This window comes from Notechis scutatus, chromosome 1 (assembly GCF_049901735.1).
Source record: "Notechis scutatus isolate UNSWTSFEM ecotype Mainland chromosome 1, rNotScu1.2, whole genome shotgun sequence".
In the NCBI taxonomy this organism is placed as follows: Eukaryota; Metazoa; Chordata; class Lepidosauria; order Squamata; family Elapidae; genus Notechis; species Notechis scutatus.
Genome location: NC_142009.1, coordinates 25192336 through 25219568, shown reverse-complemented (window position 1 = coordinate 25219568; position 27233 = coordinate 25192336). Strand labels below are relative to the sequence as shown.

Below are 27233 nucleotides of genomic sequence, written 5' to 3'. Positions count from 1 at the left end.
AAAACTATATAGTTAACCATTTAGATGTGGAAACTGCTTACTTGCATGCCCCATTAAAACATACTATTTATATGAAAAAATCTGTTGGTATTAAAAGTGAAAATAAGGATAATAATGATTGTTGGTTGTTAAAGAAAAGTCTCTATGGTCTTAAACAATCAGGCTATGAATGGAACCAGTATATTGTAAAGGAACTAGACAATATAGGATTTAAAGCTGGTTTAGCCGATCCATGTCTGTTTAAGAGGAGACAAATGGGAAAGTATCATTATTATTACTGTTCACAGATGATATTGCTTTGATAACTGAAACTAATGATGAAGCAAATAAAATAATAGCATCATTAGGAAAGAGAATAAAGATCAAGCAATTAGGGGAGATAAAGAAGTATCTCAGTTTGAATATAAAGAAAACACGGAAAGGTTTTAAAATATCTCAGGAAGATAAGATAAGCAAATTACTAAAAGATTACAAGATGGAGCTTTGTAAGCCGGCTAAGACTCCAATGAGTCAGGAGTTTAGCAACACTGATGAACAAAGCCCTGAGTTTGATAAGGTGATTTATCAATCTTTAATTGGTAGTTTGAGTTATATTAGTAATTGGTCTAGACCAGATATTTCGTACTGCGTGAATCAGTTGGCTAGATTCAATTCTGCACCATGTGAAAGACACTGGATTGCAGCTAAGAGGATATTAAGATATCTTAAAAAGACAATGAATTATTCATTGTATTTAGAACCAAAGGGTGATTTAATTCTGAGTGCTTATGCAGATGCTAGTTTTGCATCAGAAAGAGACACTAGAAAGTCGACTTCAGGAACAGCCATAATGCTAGGTAAGACATTAATAGGCTGGAAGTCAATAAGACAACAGCATATAAGTTTGTCTACTATGGAGGCAGAATTCTCCTGTTTATCATTGTTATGTACAGAATTAATAATGTATAAACAAATGTTAATTGATATAGGTATAACAGTAGATTATCCTATAATTATACATGAAGATAATCAGGCAGCAATTCAAATGGCCACAAATATTGGAGTAAAAACAAGGAGCAAGCATACAGATCTAAGATACCTAAACGTGAGACAATCTGTAAGAAGTAAGATGATTCAGCTAGAGTACTGTATGTCGGAGGACAATTTAGCTGATAATTTTACTAAAGCCCAAGGTGCCAGTAAGCACCAGGAGAGTTGTGAAAAATATGGGATTAGATTGTAAAGGTATTATATATTTATTTCACCCAAAAGGGGAGTATGTTAGGTATAACATTGATACCAAATATGGTTTGGGTGAATAAATATATAAAACTTAGATATCATGGTTTAAGTGCTTATCACTTTAAGCACAATGCAGCAAGCAATTAGCCGATTAAGGGTGCGGTTAGAAGTTACAATATAAGGAAGCATTAGAAGCTGGAAAGCTGTCTGTCTGTAACTGTTACTGTGTGCTGCTGCGACTAACTGTGTCTTGCTGCGACTAACTGTGATTACTGACTGTGAGTGCCTGTGACTGAACTGTTTTTGTTTGCTACTGTTTGCTGAATATCCAGCGTTTGTTTCTCTGGAGAGTGAAACCGGAGGAGGAGAAGATATCTTTATCGGCTGATAAAGATATTGCAAGGACTCTTAACTTGGACTATACTAGTGAGTCTTACTGGATGGAAATACTGTGAATGACTTAATGGACTGAATGACAATGCTTAAACTCTAACTGGATTAAAAACTATTTAAACTACAAACAGTGTTTGTGTTCAGTGTGTGTATACTCTGGGGCCCTTCCTGGCTTGACTACTGCTGCAATACTCTTCTAGGGGTTAATCCCCAAACCCTAACACAGACAAATAATGATATCCCAATCCTCATCAGAGAAGCTGTTGAGCGTGAACGGAAATGTCCAAACGCCATCTTATTTGGTCTAGAGGACATCAATGATAATGATGACATCACAACTGTCCGAAACATCATCAGTGATTATCAAGCATCAACCAGCTCCCCTGATGAAATACTTGACATTTCCCGCATTGGCCGAGAGCTCAAAAACAGAGACGGCTCTGTGGCCCCACGCTTCTGCAGGGTCGTTTGCAAAAATGAATCAAGCAAACGTAAATTCATTTAAACTATAAATTCACTCGCCAAAACCAACACCAACCATAAGAACCTCCATTGTCGCCCTGACCTAACCATACAGCAACATGCCCGCTCCCGTGTACTCCGCACTGAACTCAAAAAACCTCTAGACAATGGAGAGAAAGACCTGTACATTGACTACCATGCTGACTGTATCAAAAGTAAGTCACACAACCTGCAACTCAGCTTTAACCTTCAACCACAACCCTACCTCAACCAATCCACCATCACCCAAGACTAGGCACGCACGCCCCTAACTACCTCAATTCCAACTACTGCTGGCCTTAAATGCAATCTACTCAATGCAACAAGCCTTGCGAATAAAATACCTGAATTTCTCCTCTTACTAAATATGGCTAAATTCGACATCATATTTGTCTGTGAAACATGGCTCAACGCATCTCTCCCTGACTCCATTACCACAGTAAGAGACTATCATGTTTACCGATCAGATCATGAAATTCGTAGAGGAGGTGGTGTTGCTATCTTCTATAAAAAGTCCTTACATCTAAAAAACATCCAAGTTATCCAGGAGCTTGTTCTTCCTGAGACTATCATCTGTGAACTATCCTTAAATATCACATTTCGATTCTTACTATGTTACAGAGCACCTGATTATGACATTGAACATGTAAACAAGCTAAATACACTACTAACATGGGCAGCATCCTGCCCACACGCTTTTATCTTTCTTGGTGACTTCAATCTACCTCATATTGACTGGACCCTAAATGAATGTACAACTGAACCCATACACGCAACCTTCTACAATGCTGTTACAAATCTGGGACTGGAACAACTAGTAACCAACAACACTAGACTAAACAACTGCCTTGATCTCATCTTCTGCAATAGTTTGAATTCAATTTACGAAATACAAACTAAAGAACCCTTTTCCAGCAGTGACCACAATATGATTGACTTTTGTCTCAACATAAAAATATCACCCAATATGCCCACACAAAAATATCACAATGATGTAATCCCCAATTATAACTTCAAAAAAGGCAACTATGATCTTATAGACAACGATCTCTCATTCCTTGATTGGCAATCTCTATTCACTGGATGCAATACTGTTGAAGACCATTACAACATATTTTTACTTGAAGTCAAAAGAGTCATCAAATTATATGTACCAACAACAACTCCCAAAACAAAACAAAAAAAAAAACAGATTACCCATAACAATAAGGAAACTTCAATCCAAAAAGAGATCACTCTGGCGGAAAAACAAATCTGGTCACGTTGCCAATTTCAAAAGCCTATACAAAAATTTATGCCACCAGATAAAGACTGAATGCACCAATTATCACATTAAACAAGAGGAAAACCTTCTATGCACCAATTCCACCCGCGCTTTTTACAATTTTGTAAACAACAAACTAAAAGACTCAAGGTCTATTCTACCCCTGATAGGACCTAATGGTAAAGACTGCAACGACGACACCATTAAAGCCAACATCTTTAACACATTCTTCGGCTCAGTATTTGTAAACAGCAATTGATCATGCCCAGTATTTCCTAGCCGAGCCACAGACAACTACAATGATCTAATACATATTGATTTTACAGAAGACAATGTTGAAAAGCACTACGCAAACTAAAACCATCTCGATCTATTGGACCGGATGGAATATGTGCCTACTTCTTAAAAAAGCTATCCACTGCCATAGCCGAACCTCTAAGCATAATCTTTGAAAAATCTTTCAGGACCAGCTCCTTGCCTAACCTATGGTCACAAGCCACAGTCATCCCCATCTTCAAAAAAAATTACAGACCAATCTCTTTATGCTGCGTCACCTGTAAAGTCATGGAATCAATTATTAACCAATCCATTATCCTCCACTTAGAGACAAACAACCTACTCTCCAATAAACAATTTGGTTTCAGGAAAAAACTATCCTGTAATCTGCAACTCTTACACTGCAAAAACATATGGACTACACAACTCGATCAGGGCAAAGCAATAGACGCAATCTACATAGACTTTTGTAAAGCCTTTGATTCAGTGGTACATGACAAACTACTCCTAAAACTAAAATCTTATGGTAGCTCTGGACAACTGCATAACTGGATAGAAGCATTCCTGTCAAACAGACAACAAATGGTCAAAATTGAGAGTGTCCTATCAAATTCTGTACCTGTCAATGTGTCCCCCAAGGCAGTGTTCTAGGACCAACTCTCTTCATACTCTACATAAATGACCTCTGTGATCATATTAAGAGCAACTGCGTTCTTTTCACTGATGATGTAAAGCTCTTCAATACCACAGGCAATACTGCTACCCTTCAAAAAGATCTTGACTACGTATCAGAATGGTCAAACAAATGGCTCTTCAAATCTCAACAAATAAATGCTCTGTCTTACATATTGGCAAATAAAATCAGAAAATAAAATACAAGCTGAATAGTCAAGATCTTGTTGATGATCCAAGCTCTGTAAAGGACCTTGGAATACTCATTTCTAATGATCTAAGTGCTAGAGCCCACTGTAACTACACAGCCAAAAAGCCAAAAAGAGTTGTTAACCTAATCCTACGTAGCTTTTTCTCTGGTAATATCACACCACTAACTGGAGCATCCAAACATTTGCTAGACCAATACTCGAATACAGCTCATCAGTCTGGAACCCACATTACGTATCAGTTGAGAAAGTCCAGAAATATTTCACAAGAAGAGTTCTCCACTCCTCTACTTGTTGTAGAATACCTTGAAATTCTAGACCTAGAAACCTTGAATTATGCCGTCTTGGGTCTGATCTAAGTATGGTATATAAAATCATACATTGCAATGTCCTACCTGTCAATGAATACTTCAGCTTCAACCATAACAACACAAGAGCACACAATAGATACAAACTCAAGGTTAACCGCACCAAACTTGATTGCAGGAAGTATGACTTCAGCAACAGAGTGGTCAATATCTGGAATACTCTACCTGACTCTGTAGTTTCTTCCCCAAACTGTAACCTTAGACTGTCTACTATTGACCTCACCCCTTTCTTAAGAGGTCTGTAGGGGGCATGCATAAGCGCACCAACGTGCCTACCGTCCCTGTCCTATTATTTCTTTTATTTTTCTTATATGTACCCATTTCATGTATTCATAACTGTGTATATACTTATACCTATTATCTTGTAAGCAATTGACAAATCAAATAAATAAATATATCTAATGAATTATTAAAACATTGTTCCATAATGTAGTCATGAATAGCCAGAGAAAATCTTCCATTCAATTACTAGTAGCATTTTCCAGTTGTTGGAGGTTGTTTTTTTTTTTTTGTAAGAACTTGGTTGAGGACAAGAAAGAATATTAACTGGAAATGGGTGCCCTTGAAGTACAGTCAATTCACTGGCTGAGGTGTCAGAATTACAAAACCATGGCTGTTTAGATCTTGGCTGAAGATTCATATCAATAATGCAGCAATCTGTTTCACAGCTGTTGGTAATTGGGATATTGAAAAGCAAAAAGTAATATTCTTCTTTTTTTTATCTTTCAGGGGAGTTGTACAGAGCCTCTCTGAGGAAACATCGCTATCCTGCACAGGGCAGCATTGAAATACATGAGGACACTGAGGTGAATTATGCCTGGATTATGCTTCAGGCAGTTTCTGCATCTACAGCAGGGGTGTCCACCTATGACAACTTTAAGACCTGTGGACTTCAACTCCCAGAATATCGGAGGATTCTGATAATTGAACACCCTTAAAGTTGTTAAATTTGGACACCACTGATCTATAGCAATATAGTACTCACATTTTAAAAATGTTTATTTTAATCATATTTTTATACCACCCATCTCACTTAAATGACTCTTAGAATTTTGCTACAAAAATGCTCCACAATCTCAGATGTTATAATGCATCAGGGGGAAAGTCTTTTGATTCTCAGCAGTCAAAATTGTCTTTGACTCCAAAATTACATTTGCTGGGCTGTTATTTAGATAACTTTTGTAAATTGCAACCTTCCTCCATGTATTGGGATTTGATTCTGTTACTGAGAAAGCAGAGTAGAGAGACAACCATGGCTTTGTTATTTTTAATTTTAGACATTTTGTTTGTTTATCAATCAGTCATACTTATATAACCATCCATCTCATAAAAAAGCGATTCTAGGAAGCACGTAATAAAAATGTAACGATGGTTTCAAATTATTTTTTAATCTGCAGGCTTGAGCTTTTTCTAATATAGCAAAATGCACTAGACAATAATAATTTACTCTCTGCAATGATCATATTTTCCACCCTCTACTTTCGCTTGGGTGGGAGCCCGTGAATAATTTAGGACAGGGAACCCCAACCCCCAGTGCGTAGACCAGCAACAGGCCACGCAAACAAATGAATCCCCATCTGAAGGATGCAGGCAGCACACAAAACCAAGCTGCCTCCAGTCTGCAGAAAATCTTTCTCCGTGGAACTGGTCTCTGGTGCCCAAAAGGTTGGGGGCTGCTGATCTAGGACTACTGATTCCTGATATCAGAGTTTTGCCCTTTTTCTCATAAATGTAGCATAAAACAAGGCCGCTTTCTCCTCAAATCATTTGGTGTCTTTTTCTTTCCCTCTCCAGGAAGGAAGTCAGTTGCACAAGTGCAGAACACGCATCTTGATTCTTGTCCTTCATGGGGGCAACATCCTAGATACAGGAACAGGGGAGCCCAGCAGTAAGATGGCTGATGTCAACACCTTCACATCTGTATTTGAGAAAGTGACCCAGGCCCACTTTCCTTCCTCCCTTGGCCATATTGTAATCCGACTTGTTCCCTGTCCAGCTGTCTGCTCTGAAGCCTTCTCCCTCATGGCAAAGTGAGTTCTACTCCTTCCTTCTTAACTATCATATTACATATTTCAGTGAACTAGGAAATAGGCTTTCTATGACAATTTTGTGGGAAAGGAAATGAGATATACCTTTTGGTTAACTATTCTTTCTCCATATGCTTCTGAGAAGTGGGGAATAACAGTAGCTTGCCTTGTGAACTACTATTGTGAAAGATGTATGAATTTTGAAGCATTGCTGGATTAGAAATGACAGATTAATAAACAGAAGAAATAGCAGTAGTACTAAATAGTGACATTGTTACATAAATGGGAATGTAAGAAAAGTTCTTTTTTTAGCTGTGGCCGCAGGTGGCTCAGACTGTATTAGTTGATTCTTTTTTTAGTGCCTCTGGCTTTTTGAGATTTCTACAGGGAATTTTCTCAGCACAGTTACATGTACCTCAGACTACGAGCTGAGCATTTGAAATAAAACATAAACCTCCAATTCCACTGCTGAGAATAAAATTCCCGAATGCTGCACTTCTGAAATTGGTTTAGGCAATATTTATTTTGTTCTGCAGGAAACTAAAAAAACAAAAAAACTCCACCTTCTTAACATGAAGCCAGCAGGTAGGAGTGGTGGTGACAGTCCAGGGGAGTGATATATACTGATAAACCCTTTCTGGAGAAAAGAAGCAACTTAGCAAAGGATTCGGTTCTGTTTTATCTGGAGTGTCAGATCATCTGGGAAGAGAAGCACTGAGCTTTTCAACCTCTTGTTCTTGAATGTTCTTTGTGTTCCCTCCCTCTCTTTAAAAACCCCATTTGTGTGCTTTCAACAAACAACGGGAACACGGGAGAAACTTAATGTACCGGAACAATTATTGGAGCTGTACATTAATTGAATCTGATCATTTTAAATATCAACCCATATTTTAGATGGGGTCCCTTTTTCTGTGGGGTCCTGACTCCTCCCATAAAAGACTCGTTTCAAATCAGGATTTTTACTTCCCCTTCAAGGAGAAAATATGGTAGCAAAGTTCTTCAGCTCTTTGGAACAGGGAGAGCCAAATGCCTCTTTCTAATTGCAAAAGAATCCCTTCCATTGTCTTCTCTGGTGATAAGAGTATTCCAGCTTCAGCTCAACAAAGGGGGTCCAAAGACCCTCAACTATTTAGTAGTTTAGATTCTTCCCTCTCCCTCTTTTTTAGAGACAGAATGAGGAGCATATGTCATGAAGATGAACAATTGTTCATCTTCATGACATATGCTCCTCATTCTGTCTCTGAACAGTTCTCAGAATGCCCCTCCAACTCTATAAATCTAAACATTAAGAATATATTTTTTTTCTTCCTTCTCTCACCATGACAAGCCTGGCCAATAAAACTGTTCTGGGGATAAACATAGCGGAGATCTCCACATACGCCGACTTGTGCCCTCAGAGAAAAGCTGGATAATAAGTACACACTAAGTAATCAGCTGCCAAAGGCTGCAGGTACACAATAAGCTCCCAGAAATTAGCCATATGTAATAGAATTCTATAGCCATAGAAATAAAATTCGTGGCCATCTTTCTGTATCCTGGATAATTGTAGACAATCTGTTTTTTGGCATGCAGATTATTAAAGTTACTTTACATGCTATAGCAAGAACTGACCGTGTTTCCACCAAGATATTTACTTATGTACCAATTTACCAATTGAACTCTATGACAGATGAACAATGAACTCATGAGGGAAGCATGGAAATGTGTTAATTGCTCAGGAAAAAAAAGCTGGAGGAGAGAGACTGATGGCCCCATGAATGCAGCGAGCTAAGGAATATGTCAAGTGCCCTCTCCCTTCAGGAAAGCGGAGGACATCAATGATTCTCAGCAGGAGGAAGAAAATCTCTTGTTGATTAATTCCTTGCATGCTGAATGGGCTACAACCCAGATTTTCTGTTGTACTTGCAAATTGAAAGCCTGGTGGTTGCACATTGTGTTTCTTTGCTGGGCGACAAATATTTCCTCCTACTTTGGTTCATATGAAAGTTCTGCTGATGAAATATATAAAATGTCAGATATAATTAGAATCTTTAAGACAATTAGTGTGCTGGTTTTTGCATCAACTACAAAATGAATTCAGAAACAGAATGAAAACTTTCTATTCTCCTACCTTCACTACATTAGTTACAACAATATAATTGGCAGTAAGTGAGCTGGCTCCTCTGTCAAAATATAGCTCCTGCCCTAAATGCTGTTTTCTTCTGTGTTTTTAGAGACATTAATTTAGTTAAATAGCATTGTAAATAATTAGATTTCAACATATCATTCTGGAGTTCCTCTGTGTTCAGAGATTGTAAAGTGGTCAGTGTTATGTTCCAGGTCAGTTTGACCACAGGCCTAGAGAAAATGAAGCTCTGCTATCTTCAGGGTGAGAGACGGCATTTATGTTCTGAATATTATAAGGCTGAGGTCAAGGAAGGCTGACATTTAACTGAAATTGAACCTAAATTGCTCTTTCTGTTTTTGCCTGTTTCATTGGCAATGTCTTTCTCTTGCATTCGTCTTTCAATCTGGAGGAAGAATTGATCCTGCACCAGCTAATAAGAGAAATACAGAGATAATTAACATGTTGAACAAAACAAAACAACCTTTCCTCTCCTTTGAAAAATTAATGTTCATCCTTCAGTTAAAACGAGGCAATCTTCAGCATAGCTATACTGTACATATAATGAAAATGACCAGATTGCCTTGAATGGAGTATATCATCAGAGGAAAGTTCTTAGATAAGGAGGCTGACAAGTTTCCAGACTCTCTAGGAATCACGGAGCATATAAATTTAATAAATTATTATTGCTGTTGTTATATTCCCCTACATTTGGAAATACTGTCCAGGTTAAATGGAAACTTCAGTCCAACTTTCTTCCTTGAAGTATGTCAGATTGAAAAGAACTATTAGGAATTTCTTTGGCTCTTTCTGTCTTTAAGTATCTGTCATTTACATACTGGATATTTAAGAAAGGAGTCTGTATAGTTTTTACTTTGCTAGTCCTGTCAACTATAGGTGGTGCTCATCTCCATTTCGAGAACATGAGCCAATGCTGTCCGAAGATGTTTCCACAGTCATGTGGCCAGCATGACATTGCAGAACACTCTTTCCTTCTCGCCAAAGTGGTATCTATTTATCTACTTGTATTTGCATGCTTTTGAACTACTGGGTGGGCAGGAACTAGGGGTGAATCATCACACTGCCCCATGGGATATTTAAATCCAAAATAATTTCTAGACTATCCCAGAGTTCTTTTTTGCTGCTTTCCAAAGAAAAATGTGCTACCTAGAGGAGATGGCATAGGCTGTGCTCCAACAAAATCCAAGGACTCTCTTTCTAACATTAGACAATTCAATGTCTTTGTCCATCTTTTCTTACTTCTTAATGTAAGTGTTCAGATTTTCCTAAGATTGCTTCTGAATCTTCTAACTTAGCTTTTGTGGATAGATGTTCATAGCTCAGTTTCTTCTCTGTGTGAGTTTGTGGAAGCCCCTTTTCAAAACTGCCTAAATTATTGTTTCTCACCACATCTTAAGCAGTAGATATGTGTATTCATTTAAGCCTGCAGAGTTAAACTTGGGAACATCTGCTCCATTCCTCACATGTCTTCCTGGAAAGCTTCAGGATGAAGTAAAGTTTCTCTGGGATGAAGTAAAACTGTGGGTTTGAAAGTGCTCCTAACTGAGCCACTTCCCTTGTGAGTTGGCATAATATAATCAGGTGGGGAAAAAGAAAATGACTTTGCAACTTTTGCCATTCTTTTGCAGCATAGAAGAGGGAAGTCTGGGCCTGATACTACAGGCCCCACCAACAGAATTCTTCTCTCCCTTTTCTCCCTACCTGTGGTCATAAGGCATTCAGAGATCCTGTATCCTCTTGAACCTGTCATATCCTTGGATGCTTGCTCTAGTTTTAACTTCCTTTCCTCCCTGCTGGGCACACCTTTCTCTCTTCCCCTTACCAGGTGTTTACACTTCAAGGCAGCCCTTGGTTATTTCAGAATAAGGATGGAAATGCTACTTTTGACCTCAGAATAGCAGAGGACAAATTGAGGCTCTCACTTATAGACTGGGGACAAAATGAAGACAACATTGTAGGGCCCCCAAAAACAATGGTCAGGTAATGATTGTGCCTTGGCTCAGAAGGTCTTAATTGAATTGGAATAGCCTTCCTAGAATTGATGCTCATCTGTAATTGCAACTCCTGATATACAACAAGATAGGACACATTTCCTATCACATTTCCAGCCCATTTCTGATTAAGAGGGAGTTTAGGTTAGAATCCGTATTTGGGAAGGAGTATTATTGCTGGGAAGGATTGCATTTTTCACACCATGCAATGTCTAACTGGAAGTTTAATTGCTAACTATTAACCTGTTTCATTTTTAGAATAAATATGTTTTAAATAATGCAGTTGTTTCATTAAAACACTGCAGGGTCTTGAGCTAATGCCCCGTGTTACTGTAGGGATGTTTTACTCCTTGATAGAGCTCAGTGAGCTAGATTTCAGCTGGTACATGCCTTGAACAACAGATGATATCCAAAAGTCCACGAATCATTGAGACATCAGAATTACAATACAGGCTATCAATTTATTGATAGAAAGCAGCAAAGAGATTTTGTAGCTGTAATTAAGCTTTTAATGGAACAATGTCCTGCTGACATTAGTTAAGCCCCTTGATTATAGGGAGCAGGAAAGTCAAAGACACGGAGGAAGAACAGAAGACTAAAAGAAGTGGGAGGGAAGTAAAATGGGGAAGAAAGAAACAGAAAAGCAGCAGACTTGAAAGGGTTGGAATGGAGCAAAAAAGCAAAAGCACGAAGAGCTGCAGAGTTGAAGAAGGCTGAATTTCACATCGTTTCCTGAAATAAGCAAGCCAGTCTGGCACACTACAATTATAATAGCTCTTGTTTAACCTTTAAAATAGTGCTGTAAGAAACAGTGCCCACATAAACAGTGTTTATGAGCTGGATGGAGTTTGCTTGCACTCTACATTGGACAGAGGATCATTTCCCCTATAAAAATCTTGATGTGGTTTTTTTTACTAGTCTCCCTGCTTCAGTCCCTTGGAGCTCATTTTCTCAATTGTAGCTGTTCCTGTGAACCGGCGGCAGCAGCATGGAAGGCAGAGATTCCTGACCAACTTTTCCTAATCTTGCTGCTCTACATTTTTGTTTTAGAGGTTCCTGATCTGAAAACTGGAGCTGATGGCTATTTTTCTGAGCTGTCCTATCTTGTTGTATATCAGGAGTGTCAAACCCAATTTCATTGAGGGCTGCATCAGTGTTGTGTTTGACCTTGGGGGCTGGGGTGGGCGTGGCCAGGGTGGGCAAGGCCAGCTTGATGTCACTCGTGTGGGGGGGGGCACCTGTGGTGGCCTAAGTGCTCTACCAGCAAAAATGAGCTCCTAAACTCCATTCTTGGTTGCAATGGCCTCCTGCAGCCCTCTGCCAGTGAAAACGGAAATTGGGTGGGCTGCGTGTGCCCCCTGGGCCCCATTTTTGGCCTCAATGGCCTCCTTCAGCCCTCTGCCAGCCCTCCTGAGCTCCGTTTTTGCTGGCAGAGGCGCTGCAGGCCAGTCCTTTGCTGTTTCCAGGGCAGCCCCGAGGGCCAGATCCAAGCACCCTGTGGGCCACATCTGGGCCCCGGGCCTTGAGTTTGACACCCCCGTTCTATATCCTCCTTCGAACTGTAACTTAAAGTTCTTCTTTCAGGCTCTGTAAAACTTTAGTTCCAAGCCCTGGAGCTGTTTGGCTATTTTAAATGGAGAGGAGTAATATGAGTGGCTGAGCTCAAAAGAGCATTTTTCTGGAACCTTCTGTCTCCTCTCCAGCTGAAGGCAGCTGAATGTGTCCTCTCCAGAGCTTCAAATTGGAATGGGAGGGGATGCGGCTCAGAACCCAGCGTCTGTGCTGGGTTCAGCAGCTCCCAATTAAAACATAGAACAGAGAATAACAGAGTTGGAAGGGACCTTGGAAGTGTTCTAGTCCAACTCCCTGCTCAAGCAGGAGACCCTATAGCATTTCAGACAGGTGGCTGTCCAGTATCTTAAAAGCCTTCAGTGATGGAGCACCTACAATTTTTGAAGGCAAGGCATTTCACTGGTTAATTTCACTGTTCTCGCCATTAGGAGATTTCTCCTTAGTTCTAGGTTGCTTCTCTTTCATTAATTTTCATCCATTGTTTCTTGTCTTGCCTTCAGGTGCTTGGAAAAATAGGTTGACCCCCTCATCTTTGTGGCAACCTCTCAAATATTGGAAGACTGCTATCCTGCCTCCCCTCGTCCTTCTTTTCACTAGACTAGATATACCCAATTCCTGCAACCTTTTCTTCATATGTTTTAGCCTCCAGCCCCCTAATCATCTTGGTTGCTCTTCTCTGGATTCTTTCCATAGTCTCAACATCTTTTTTATATTGTGTCCAGAACTGGATGCAGTATTATATTAAGGCTCTGTACTAGACCTGGAAATGACTAGCACGTATGTGCAAGGGAAACTTTTACCTTTAGGGTAGTACTAATACTTCATGTGAATTCAATTTAATCCCAGTGTCCAAGATAGAGCTTGGAAATCTTGTAGTCTTGTATAGCAGCAGCCAGTCAGCGTAGATAGTACTAAGCTAATGGTCTGAGTTAGTATAAGGCAGCTTTCTCTATTGCTGTAGGCTCTGTTTGGACACCCAGAAGCCAAAATTACCTTCCAGCCTATGCAAGAGCTGGTCCTTACTGCCTCCTTGTGGCATCTAATTGTCCATTCACAGAGTAAAGGTAATAGAAGAGAAACAGACATGCTTTTCTGGGGAATAATGGTGAAGCAAAACCTGGAAGTTGAACCAAAGAAAAGTCTTTAATATTTGCAAAGCTGAGCAGCCTGCAAAATGCTTCTCTTTCTCTTTGATTTTTGCAGGAGGGTGGGGTTTATTCCCAGCTCTCTTTCACAGACAGCCCTATCTTACCATGATTGCTGAGAACTGATAGCTCAGTATCTCCATGATGTTGATGTGGGTCCTTTTTAGAGGACCCATATTTTTATTGATGAGTTTTGCACAGCCATATGGGCAGGATTGCTCCCATCCTTTTTTCACCTGGAATTTGCATTGTGCTGACAAGCAGAATGTACAAGATGTGTGAAGAGCAAGGCACACAGTGTGCAATTAGCAAGTTTCTTTCACAAGTATGGAAACTTCTAAACTGTTCATTTGCCCATGGCTCCATATTCCTTCACCTTTCCCTTTGTGTGTGTGTATGTATGTGTGTTATATAACAATGTTTTGTCAAAAGGTTTAGCAACTAGTCTCCAAAAATTATTCACAGTAAGAGTAAACATCTTTTCTCCCTAATTAGGTTTACCAAAGTAAGAAGGCGAAAGATGTAATGGCTGCTGCAGTCATTGATTCTCAATTTACCCAAAGTTGGACTTCATCATCAGGCTTTCATTTATTTTGTTCTGCCATTTAAATTTTCTTACTTAGTAATTCACTAACCCCTCTCCCTTTATTAAGTGGGGCTGACACTTCTCTTGGAACAGCTAACAACTGAAACCAGTTGGGATCATTCCAATAAAAACAATATGTATTAAAGAAAAAAACAGACTTGACAGTGGCAAACATAAGACAGCAATTAAATTTTACATGCTGTTAAAACAAACGTCTTCCTCTTCCTAATTAAGGCTTTCATCAACTAGTGAAAGACTATAAGGAGAGTCTCTCCAAATAGTCAATCCCATGTTTTGGTGTGAACATAAAAAAGGCATCTCAATCTGTACTAAATAGGATGATATCCAAGTTCTGTGTTGGACACTTGTATGGTGATAGCACCAAGCCAGTGCTGGTGTTTTTCTGTAAAAAATGCCAGTTCCCTTGAGATCTCAGGAATATGACTTTTCTTCCTCTAAATCCAGGAAAATGCTTGGGTCTCTGTCCTTCATTTTTAAGCTGGAGAAGCTAACTTCCTACTGAGTGCCTCCTTCCATTTTGCACTCAGCTGAGGATCATGAGCTCCTGACTGTTTGCCAACTGTAGGTTAATGGGGCAAAATGCATTGGGAATATCAAGCAAGTTGAGTTTGTGGCATGACAAATCTTATTCACATGGGTCAAGATACTGTTCCTCTCAACCAGCCCCAGGAAGACCTGCTCCATTAGTATGTAAGATGCAGGCAGGATGGTATGTATGAAAGTAGGCAAGCTCTAAAGCAGAAACAAGCAAAAAGTGTGTAAACTGCCAGAAAGTTCAAGGAAAAAGACCCAAGGAAACTACCTGGTCTTTTAGAGGTAATTCCTTCCCTGTCATAAAAGGCCATAGAGAGAATGGCAGTGTCACGAGAGGATTACTTACTTGTTTTTAAAAACAAATAGCTGCTTAACAAACATATTGATGAAAATGTACTATTTTGATGCACAAAAAGTAAAATTTCTTGTTACCAGGAGATAGATGGTTTTCAAAATGTTTTTGAAAAATTGGATTACTACTACTACTACTACTTGTGCCATATTCATCATCGGACGTTGGCGATCATGTTGGCAATCCTATTTTTATCAACAGCCACTGAAAAGGTGCTATTGACTTTTCCAAACCAGTCCCTTAGATTTTTTACCAATTTCCATATAAACATACAAAAACCTCTTGTCCAATTTCTCTTTACTTCTCTTTACTCTTATTCAATTTCATTATTATTATTTCATCTATTTCTTTCTGACTTAGTTACCATTATTCTCATTCTATATTTCTGCAAGGTTTATTAATTCTCCCCCCCCCCAAAAAAAACATATACACACAACACATAAAACATAAAAAAATCTTTTTGGAAAGTAACTTGGACCCAGGTATCTCTCTCTTCATGGACTTCAATTATATTCATGCTCATCTTACATATCATTACTTATTTTATTTACCATTCTAAGCTTTCTATATTAACTTCTCCACATATTTCACTCTTCTTAATTCTATCTTAATTAATCATCTTAATTTGAGTCATTATATTTGTATCTTTTGTCCATTCTTTATTGTCCCTTTGTCTAGTTCCTTATAAAAAAAAGTTTCTCCTGAAATCACTAATCAGAGTATGATGCCTTTCTATCTCCCCCTAAATTAATCAAATTAACCTTTAAAATAACACCCAATACCCAATCCGATTTTGCTTGGTACATTCTATCTAAATAGTACATCCAGAGTAATTAAATACATAGTTAAACAATAAATCTAAATATTAAAAACAAATACTATAATAGAAATTTTATAATAACATCAATACCATAATCTTATTAAACTCTTTAATTAAAACTCAATATTCTAAACCTCCCATCATATTATTAAATTTTAAAACCAATCATTATTAAACATTTCAACATTTTAATCTCTTATCAACTCTTAAACCATTTAAGTTTTCTATTTCTAATACCATACTACAATATCATCTTATGTACCTTGCAAAATCTTTTTGAAGAAATTATACTTTATCCTTTATCCCTAAAAAAGATTCCTTTTTTCCCATTTAATTTCAAAACTTTGTAGCTTTTCTCCACCTTTTCCCTTTCTTTCTTCTCCCAACAAACCTTTCTACCCCCGCTTCTTCTAGCCTCTGCCTTACTGGCTTCCCTTCTCTGTCGTGTTCCTTTTCCCTTTTGTTTATTATCATTATATTGATTTTGCACCTTATTTTTCCCTTTCTTAAGTGTTTTTTAAATCTTAAGTCCTTTATTTCTCTTCCTTTCACTCTTCCTTCTTTCTTGGTTGAGTTCTGAAATTTAATAAAAATGGCTTCCTCTCCTTCTTCTTTTCTGCTGTCTTCATCTGTTGTAATGTTTGTTGATAGTTAATAAGCGCCATTTCTAAAAAAAGAAGGCTTCTTTCAGACCAGATTTACCATTTTTTTTTTGCTTGTTCATAATCTTTTCTCAGTTCCTCAATAGAAAGAGCCATTATAAATCTTTTCTTTCCCCTTCTTTCTTCTTACAACAACCAGAATATTCCAAAGAAAAAATAAAACAGTCCCAAAGTTATCAATCAGTCCAAACCAAGGCAGAGTTCTCACTTTCTCCTCCTGGGGTAGTATCAATCAAAGAAAAAGAAAGTCCAAATCTGTTTCTTAAAATCTTATTGCAATATATTTTAATCTTCAAATCCTTAAGGCATCTCCTCAACAAAGTCTTAGCATACAAATATTTTTTTTTAGTCCTCTCTCTCCCACTCATCGCTTAAAGCCAGTTTTCACCTAAAAGAAATAGGTTTCTTAATATCCACTTATTTATTCCGTAGGAAAAGAGGGTAAGCTTTCCTTTCAGCACCACCAAACTGCCGCTTTTTTCCTCTTCTAGAAGGTATCATTCAGAAAATCATACTTTTCAGGAATTTTGTTAAATATGTCTTAGAGTCCTAGGAACCAAGAAAAACTTTCTCCTTTGAAAAACTTTCTCCACTTCCTCCTGCGCATTCTTACCCGGCTGCTAGCTTCTTTGTGGTGGCCATTACGGACCGCTGCTGCACCGTCTTGGGAAAAGGGGGTTCTGCCGGCCGGGAAGGGGGTCTGCAACACCCCCAAACCCCTCTCCGGATCCCCCCTACCTTCAGCTGCCCCTGCAGGACAGCCTAGCTCGCGTACCCGTCCGGATCGGAGCCCCAAAAACGGCTAGCGCAGCAGGGATCGCGCAGCTTCGCGAATCCCTGCCACTCGCGAAGCCGACAAACCGGAAGACCCCTACCTGGTCTTTTAGAGGTAATTCCTTCCCTGTCATAAAAGGCCATAGAGAGAATGGCAGTGTCACGAGAAGATTACTTACTTGTTTTTAAAAACAAATAGCTGCTTAACAAACATATTGATGAAAATGTACTATTTTGATGCACAAAAAGTAAAATTTCTTGTTACCAGGAGATAGATGGTTTTCAAAATGTTTTTGAAAAATTGGATTACTACTACTACTACTACTTGTGCCATATTCATCATCGGACGTTGGCGATCATGTTGGCAATCCTATTTTTATCAACAGCCACTGAAAAGGTGCTATTGACTTTTCTCCAAACCAGTCCCTTAGATTTTGAAGCCATGAAGCCATGGCTGTTGCTTTCAGGGGGAGCCTGGATTCCCCAGGTGGCGGATTGGGGGCCCTACCCAGTATGGCTTAATGGCGGGTTGGAGGGAATCAAATACCTCCTGTGGACCAACGGCTGGGTGAGTGGCAGCTGGCTCATCAGTATCGACTGAAGGTGGAGGCCATATTGGCCAGAACGGCTTCAGATGAACAGCACATGGTGTGGTGGCAGCCACTTGAACAGCGGTATAGAAAGCAAAGGGAAGACTACTACACTATATATCCCAGGAAAATCGTGATAATGGTGACAAAATAAAAAAAAATTGGACTACTGGGGGTGACTAATGTAAGTTCAGTTGAATGTGTCTTGGTTCATCTTAAATTGCTATCTCTTTTCTCCATCCTCAATGTAACCCTATAATGCTCCTGTTCTTAATTGTGGATAATTTGCATTACCACCCCCTTCTCTTCCCTTAGCCTGAATCCTTACAGTTATGATGAGACATCTCTAAGTAGCAGTGAAGATCACATCCCACTGGCCGCCTTGCCCTTGTTGGCAATCTCTTCTCCTCAGTACCAGAATGCAGTTGCTATGGTGATCAGCAGAGCCAACCAAGTTTATAATGAATTTCTTGGATCTCCTGATGGGGCAGGCTTTAATGGGCAGGTATGACCACTCTTCTTCCTGCTGGAAAACCTAAAAGACATCATTATATCAGTACACTGAAACTGATAGAATTTATTTTTCACAGAAGGTATATGCTTCATTATTTCTTTAATCAGAAAATATTCCACCGCTACTTCTGTAGTAACAAAATAAGAAATTAAACAATATATCAGGCTCCTAGCCCTTGCACTTTTGCTCCATGTATAATCTGTTTCCTGAAAGCTTGGTGTTTGAAATAGATAGTATGAAGCTTGTGGACTGATCTAAATAGAGAGGAAATCTAGGTCCACACTTATTTTTTTTTTCAGTTTCTGAAGGCCTACAGAGGCTTGGTAGTAAGAGAGAGCTGTCATTTGAGAGAGATGGGTGGATTTCTCCCCCTCCCCACTTCACTTCCTCCAAATATTGGTGCTTGGAAAGTTTCAGGAAATAGGTGTTGTCTGTTAAATTTTTTAACAAGCCTAACTTTCTACATAATTGTGAAATTAAAAAAGGGAAATCTCATGCCACCAAATTTAGTCTAGTGGTTAAGGCACTAGGCTAGAAAGTGGGAGACTATGAGTTCAAGTTCTGCCTTAGTAATGAAAGCCACCTGGGTGACTTTAGGCCAGTAACTCAGCCCAACCCACCTCACAGTGTTGGCGGAGTAAATAGGAGGAGGAAGATGCATTGGATATGTTTGCCTCCTTGAGTTATTTGTACAAGTAATAATGGAGGGATACAAATTAATATGCTGTCTCAATTTTGGAGAATTCTAGAGACATGTAAAGGGGATTGATGGACCATTTGTAGTTACTCATATTGGCTCATTGACTTTTTAAAGTTTATCATATGTTTATTTCATGTTTCAATTAACCAATAAATCTGAAACGGAAACTGTAAAGGATGTGATATCAAAAAATAGAGTGAACAGAGGAAAAAAAATCAGTTCTTAAAGATAAATAGTTATTTTATGGTCAGATAGATGCAATTCAGGAAGAGAGAGACAGTCCATTGGAGTGGGTTTTTCAGCATCTCACTTTCTTCTGTTGGGTAAAAATGAAGAACATCATCTCTGGAATTCTAACTTAAGGATTCTTTAAAAAATCACCCATTCTAGTTTTCTTACAACATCAGCCATTCCTCTCAAGTCTCACCTTGACATAACTTTCCTCCCCTCCACAATTGATCCTCAAAAATGCAATAAAAACCATTTCCATGGAAAAAATTATTATGTGGAAGAGGAGATAAAATTTCACGAGGGGTCCTGCTAAGAAAAAAAAAATCTCCTGAACTTCCTTCAAAAACTCACAAGGAAGGGAAACATTATTTTTTCTACTCTTCTGTTCTACTAATAAGTAGTGATGTACTTCTGCACATTACTGGCACTAAATAAAGGCTTAGTAGTTGTGGCCTCTAGATTATCTTTTTCATATCATATTGCTTTTTATGCCAGACTGGACTGTGGATTTAACTAATTGAGTTCTCACACCATTAGAAAAAACAGTGTCTGAGGAATTAGAAGCAGGAGGCATTAGCATTATGGTGTAGTAATAGCCTGCTTATTTAGACTTGAGAAGGTGGCAAAAAAGTAGACCTGAACTAGGTTATTTTATAATAAGTACGGTAAACAATAGTTGAAGTAGACATGTTTATATCCAAGGAAATGGCTTGGAGAGAAGAATTAACCTTTCTTAAGATTCCTGCAATCCAGTGCAATTTTGGATGATCCCTATCGCTGATTTTTATAATAATGTGAACACCTTAATTTAATTTCTCTGTATTTTATGTCTCGTTTATGTGATATTAATTATGCATAAACTTGCCATATCAGCTTATGTTATCGATGCAGCTCATATAAGTGAATCCACATATTGAAAACTTATTATTTCCAGTATGGTAATTGCAAGAAATATTTTCTCTCCGTAAGGAGCCATAACCTTTTGTAAGATCCTTCTTGTGTTTAAGTCTTCGCTGTATGACTGAAAGATTTGTGACTCACCTGTGTCTGGCTTTGGATTCTCACCACACACTACATGATGCTAAAACATAAGAAAGTTTGTAGTTTGAGGTACCGCCTAGATGCTGTGTCTACTGGGCAATCCTGTGAAGCTATAAAAATAGCCATGAAATATTTATTTTGTTAATCATAATACTGCATGGTATGTGACTGTAACGACATAGGGCTCAAAGTGAACTTCTCTGATTAGGCCAAATCACAAACTTGGTGCTTCTTCTTGGTCTTCCAGGTGTGCCTTGTGGGGGACTGTGTGGGAGGAATGTTGGGCTTTGATGCCATTTGCTATAGCACGGGACTGGCAGATGAAAGCCAAGTCAGCAGCAGAAGAGGCAGCACCAGCAGTGTTCAGGTATGCATGGGAGAATGTCAGAGAAGGCAGCCACTGCATATCTTATCATCCACAATAGCAGTTTTGCTACCTGGAAAGATGCAAACTATTTGGAATGTCATGACAGTGAAATGGTATAAAACCAGGGGTGGGATTCTACCAGTTTGGACCAGTTCTATAGAACCGGTTGTTATGATTCTGCACAGTTTGGAGAACCGGCAAATCACGCCCCTGGCTGGCCCCTCCCCTCTCCTCCCTGTCAGTCCTTATTGCACACATGCCCGGCATCGCTGACTGCATTCTCCCCCGGCCAGTCACTCCTTAAGGTATTTCTTTTTTTCTCTCCCAACGATCAGCTGTTCGGATGATCAGCTGTGCCAGGATCCGCCTCACTGTCTTACTGCTTCACCCAGGAGGCTTCCCTGAGGCCCAGGAGGCAAAAAGGGGGGGGGCGCACAGTCAATTTTTGGCCTTCCTGGGAGTCGGGGAAGCCTTTTGGGAGCAAAAACACTGCCCCAGGAGAGTTCCCTGAGACCCAGGAGACCAAAAAATGGAGCGCAGGGGCGGGGTGCTGCAAAAAGAAGAAGCCATGCCTACCCAGTCACATGGCCATTCCGCACACAGAACCGGTAGTAAAAAGATTTGCATCCCACCCCTGTATAAAACTCCTGTGAGCTTACTGTATAAGTGCACTACGCACCAATACAGGTGCATAGCAATCTTGTATGATTTATATGAAAGATGAGCTAGCAGTGTGCGGCAGCAGCCAAAAAAAAGCCAATGCAATCCTACTAGGTTGCATAAGCGTAGGGATAGAATCAAGATCAGGTGAAGTATAAATACCTTAGTAAGACCACACCTGGAATACTACATCCAGTATTGGTCACCACATTATAAAAAGGATGTTGAAACTCTGGAAAGAGTCCAGAAAAGGGCAACAAAGATGATTTAGGGGGCTGGAGGCTAAAACATAGGAAGAACAGTTGCAGGAACTGGGTTTATCTTGTCTAGTGAAAAGAAGAACTGGGGTGACATGATAGCAGTGATCCAATATTTGAAGGGCTACCTGAAAGAAGAGGGGATCAACCTATTTTCCAAAGCACCTGAAGGCAAGACAAGAAACAATGGATGGAAGCTAATCAAGAAAAAGACCAACCTAGAACTAAGGAGAAATTTCCTGACAGTGTGAACAATAAGCCAATGGAACAGCTTGCCTTCAAAAGTTGTGGGTGTTGCATCGCTAGAAGCTTTTAAGAAGAGACTGGACATATGTCTGAAATAGTAGCAGGTCTCCTGCTTGAGCAGTGAGTTGGACTAGTGGCCTCCAATGTCCCTTCCAGTTCTATTGTTCTGGAATCTGTTATGCTGTTATTGTTTTTCTCCTGAATTTTGCCACAGATTTATGTTAGCTTTAAAAACTAACTTCATGTTGATGATTGCAGTAAACTTTGGGAATGAAAACTGTATCAACACTACAGCCCCTTCGTGTGTATCATCGCCGTAATTTTCCCCTTTAAAATAAACCGACATATAAATACATTTTCTATAGGATAAACCTGTTTCGGCGGAAGATTCAAATCTAGAAGATCTCAAGCGCCTCAGCAAAAGTAATATTGATGTCTCAGGAATAATGGAGAATGAAGAGTCCAGGCAACCATTGCCTCGGAAACAAAGTGACTGCTCCAACTATGACTGTGATAGTATAACAAACCACCATGCTTTCCTATCCAGGTAACTAAAAGCCTTGCATGAAGAAAGTGCTAGCTCAAGCAAGCAGGAACAAGACTTAGTGTAAACTAAGCAATGAGTAGATAATGTCAGGTGGGCTGTATGGCTGGGCTTAGTATTTATCTACCTTCTCACTCAGGTTGCCAAAGAGAGCTTTTGAAAAACAAACAGGTGTACTCTGGAGTCCCTGCCATGTGTGAGGCAGCATCATGAAAGTAGGCTTTCCAATTACTTCTCAGATAGCATATCATGATATTGCATATTTTTAAACATTGTACATAAGACACAAACCTCGTAGCTGAGGGAAAAACAGGTTTTAGAAAGTCTATAGGTTTTTAATGCTGATAGTTCTGCATTCATAAACTCTAGTTTCTGGCTTTAAGTTTATTCATAAGCTGAATTTTGTATTTGCAAATATAAAGTTTTCTTTCATTCTTGTTTATTTGGAGTAGATTAGATAAAGGAAAGGAAATTAGTCCTTTCCTTAGGACCGATGGTTTGGAACAAACTGACATCACACACTCTCACAAAAGTGCATCCTTATAAACAAAAATATAAATCTTTTGCCTGCTTCCAAAGTCTAAAGCCCTCCCAGAAGCTAAATTGTTCTCCTGGTAGTAAACCTGCTTCTCTCTGCCTCCTGTGTTGAAATTTTGTCCAGAAATGCATCCATTCACATTTTTATACATTGATTCACTTACCGATATATTTGCAACCCTTAAACATATTAGAGGTAGTCCTCAACTTATGACCACAATTGAGCCCAAAATTTATGTTGCTACCTAAGTGAGAAATTTGTTAAGTGAATTTTGCCCCATTTTACAACTTTTCTTGCCACATATGTTAAGTGAATCACTGCAGTTGTTAAATTAGCAACACTGTTGTTAAGTGAATCTGATATCTCCACTGACTTTGCTTGCCAGAAGGTTGCAAAAGGGGATCACATGCAACCTAGGACAGTACAACCGTCATAAGCGTGAGTCAGTTTTCAAGCATCTGAATGCAAATTATATGACCATGGGGATGCTGCAACAGTCATAAGCGTGAAAAATGGTCATAAGTCACTTTTTTCAATGTCATTGTAACTTTGAACAGTCATTAAGTGAACTGTTGTAAGTCAAGGGCTACCTGTAGTCTTTGTCTAGTTGATTTCAGCCTCAAGTTTATCATCATTGTGGAATGGAGCCATGTTGTTTCACTCTTCTTATTCTCTTTCCCAGCATCCACTCAACGATGTTGAATGAAGATGCGGAGTTTCCCCCAACAAACACTTCAAGCACGCTGGATGTTAATTTGGGGCGATTTGAATTTGAAGTGTCTGATTTCTTCCTATTTGGTTCACCTCTCGGTTTGGTGCTGGCTATGCGGAGGACAGTCCTGCCCAGTCTGGAAGGTGAGTGATACCCAGATAGATACTCTTGGCTACTTTTGGCAAAACTTTTATCTCCCCGAATAGAATGAGTTTGCTAAGGTTGTCTCAGAAGAGCACAAACCTCTTTGGGCAGAGTTGGTTTCTCTTTGGGCAGAATATAGGAGGTTCAGTGCTGTTTTTCTAAAATTATTTGTGAAAAAGAGTTTTCCATAAAAAGTAATAGATCCAACATCTCAAAATGCACAAGTCTTATCAGTCTTCAAAACAGTGAAGGTCCTTCTCGTGACGATGCTTTTCTTCCCACTTTTTCACACTTGTGAAAGATTAGATCAGGGGTGTCAAACTCGATTTCATTGAGGGCCGCATCAGGGTTGTGTTTGACCTTGGGGGCTGGGGTTGGTGTGGCCAGGGTGGGCGTAGCCAGCTCGACATCACTCATGTCGGGGGCATCTGTGGTGGCCCGAGCACGCTGCCAGCGAAAGCAGGCTCTTGGGCTCTGTTTTTGGCTGCCATGGCCTCCTGCAACCCTCTGCAAGCGAAAATGGACCTCAGGACGGCTGCATGTGGCCCTTCCAAGCTCCGTTTTCACTGGCAGAAGCACCACGGGTTGGTCCTTTGCTGTTTCCAGGGCAACCCTACGTGCCAGATCTAGCCCCTGGGCCTTGAGTTTGACACCCCTGGACTAGATTTTTATTTAATGACAGCTGAGACCATTGGAAACATTGTATGCAATATCAACATTTCTGAAATAATCCATTTTGTGGGTTCTTGTCATTCAAGTTGAATATCTATTTTAAGAGGCCATTTCAATTGTATAACAAGAATCAATCCATTGTCAGTGGAAATTATTCATCAGTGGACCAATATGTGCTTTAAACACTGAAGTTTTATCTGATTTATTAATCAGGTCTGGCAGAGCAGACATTTGGTGTAAAATGCCAGGTTTACTATAGCAATTAATACCATTGGATTGTTCTTTGCTTGGCTCTGGGGAAATTCTAATCTGATTTTCAAAGCTCAGTTTCCTATTTAGTTTGCTATAACAGCTTGATTAGTGATGAAACACAGATAGGCAGGTGCTGGAATTGTCTTTTTGTGAATGTTGAGTAATAACAACTTTGTCTTGAAAAGCCAATCGAAGCTAGAAATAATTTGTTTTCAGAACAAAAAAGAGACGTTAGGGAATGATAGACCATTTTGATAAACCTTTTCTGGTTCATCATGTTTATATAACTTCATTGTTATGAACAACTCCAGTTTTATCAGTTTCACAGTGTAGATAGGAAACTTGCAAACTTAATTTTCTTGCTGATTATTTGTTCATAAAACTTGCTTTTATCAGAGATTCAGCACCTTGCTTATTCAGGTCTCTTAGCAGTTCCATTTTTAGAAATCCAATATTTTCATTTTGTTATTGTGTAAATGAACAATCATTTAAAGAGAAGAATATAGCATAATAAAGCATGTTGACTAAGTAGTTTATATCCGCAGGATGTGAGGGAAGAAAAAAAGAACAATGGTTCAGAAAGCAATTTATTAAGGTTGTTAGGAACGCTGTAGAAAGAATTACAAGCTTAAACTATTCAAATGCCTTCCATTTACATTGCTTCAAAGAAAGGCAAGCCATAAAGAGGACAAGGTCTTATCCCCTTGCCCTAGGAGGTGAACTAGCTCTGTCACCATAAAAAATGCACATCAAAGAATAGAAAAAGGAGAATAATACTTTCTTACCTACCTTCTCCAAGAATGTGCATTTCCTTAACTGCATGGGCCCTTCTCCCCAACCCCAGCCCCACAATTATTTTACTATTATTCTTCAAGTGTCTTCTCATTTCTTACCCAGTTATCTGGGTGAAGAAGGAAAAATGGAAGAAGCAAATTAAAAATACAGAAAAACTAGAGCTAGACAACAGCATCTATGTAAAATTGTATTAAAGGGGATATGGTGACTCCATCTTAAATGTTTTATTAGAAATATGGTTAAAGTCCTCTCCAGCTAGCTTATGTGCAGAAAGGAAAAAAAATATTCTGGTTTTTAATTTGTTGGACTGGAATTTGAATGGGACCATTATGTGTTTTCTGAATTGCAACATCACTTGCATACCATTCCAATATTTTGAAGAGGAAGCATTGATATAACTAAAGGTGCAATAAATGGAAAGTCACCTTGTTCAAATAATGTACCAAGTATGGAATTTTATTTGATATGTGTTCTGAGTACTACACCCATCAAATTGTATTCACTCAATTCATACTTTCTGTGAAATCCAGCATACCAGGAGGTGGCTTGTTTGGGTACTCTGCGCTCTGATTTAAAGAATGTTTTTTAATCTTTAAGAAACTATTTGATTCAGTGATGGTTTACTAAAGCAATTGAACACAAAAGCTATTCTTAAAAAAATAATTGCTTTGTTTATAGGAGAAAACAACACAGAATCATCTTTTATCAAGTGGAAAGTATTTTTATTCATTAACATATATATGCTTAACCGTAGAGATGGGTTGGAAGGCAGAACAGCAGGAAATAGCTCGGAATGAACTCCATTGTTTCCAAAGCACTTGACTCTTCTTCCATGGGAATTTTATATCTTTCGAAATTTAATGACAAGCCTGTAACTCCTTGTATTTTCTTTTTGTACTCTGAAGATATATCTAAACAGTTCATGTTGACTGTGAGTCATCCTTTCTCCCTGTGTCTAGTCTGCCAAGTACATCCAGCCTGCAGCCAAGTTTACAGCCTTTTCCACTCAGCTGACCCTTCTGCCTCCAGACTAGAGCCATTATTAGAGAATAAATTCCATCTTCTGCCTCCCTGTACTGTACCAAGGTACCAGAGATATCCCTTAGGAGATGGAAGATCCCACCTCTTAGGTATTTATGTCTTTGGCTTGTACAGTTCACAACCTGTTGTAGTCATGTAGCAGCCTGTCTACTAAATACTTCTGCATGCCTCAGACGTCTAGACAATTATGTAAAATGATCTTTACAGAGATGAATGAATAATAACATTCTGCCAAGAATCAGCTTGTGCTGTCTGTCAAGTTTCAATGCACCATCTCATGATTTGCTCAGAACATGACATCATAGTTTTTTTTTCAATCCATGCATCTTATCATCTAAGCTTGCCTCTAGACAACATACAGTGCACACATACATTCATTCATATTAGAAACTCGTTGTCTTCCAGATGTGGAGTTT

The 27233-nt window shown here is 39.0% G+C and overlaps 1 protein-coding gene across 2 annotated transcripts in view; it reads left to right on the top strand.

Moving 5' to 3' along the window:
• PITPNM3 (PITPNM family member 3) overlaps window positions 1–27233 on the top strand; it is a 142276-nt gene that overhangs the window by 91845 nt on the left and 23198 nt on the right. For both annotated transcript variants that reach the window (XM_026671645.2, XM_087959082.1), the window contains exons 5-11: window positions 5634–5710; window positions 6699–6934; window positions 18419–18608; window positions 20837–20956; window positions 22485–22666; window positions 23884–24056; window positions 26736–26906. In XM_026671645.2, the coding sequence (XP_026527430.1) occupies window positions 5634–5710; window positions 6699–6934; window positions 18419–18608; window positions 20837–20956; window positions 22485–22666; window positions 23884–24056; window positions 26736–26906 (1149 nt within the window). The remainder of the gene's footprint in view (window positions 1–5633; window positions 5711–6698; window positions 6935–18418; window positions 18609–20836; window positions 20957–22484; window positions 22667–23883; window positions 24057–26735; window positions 26907–27233) is intronic.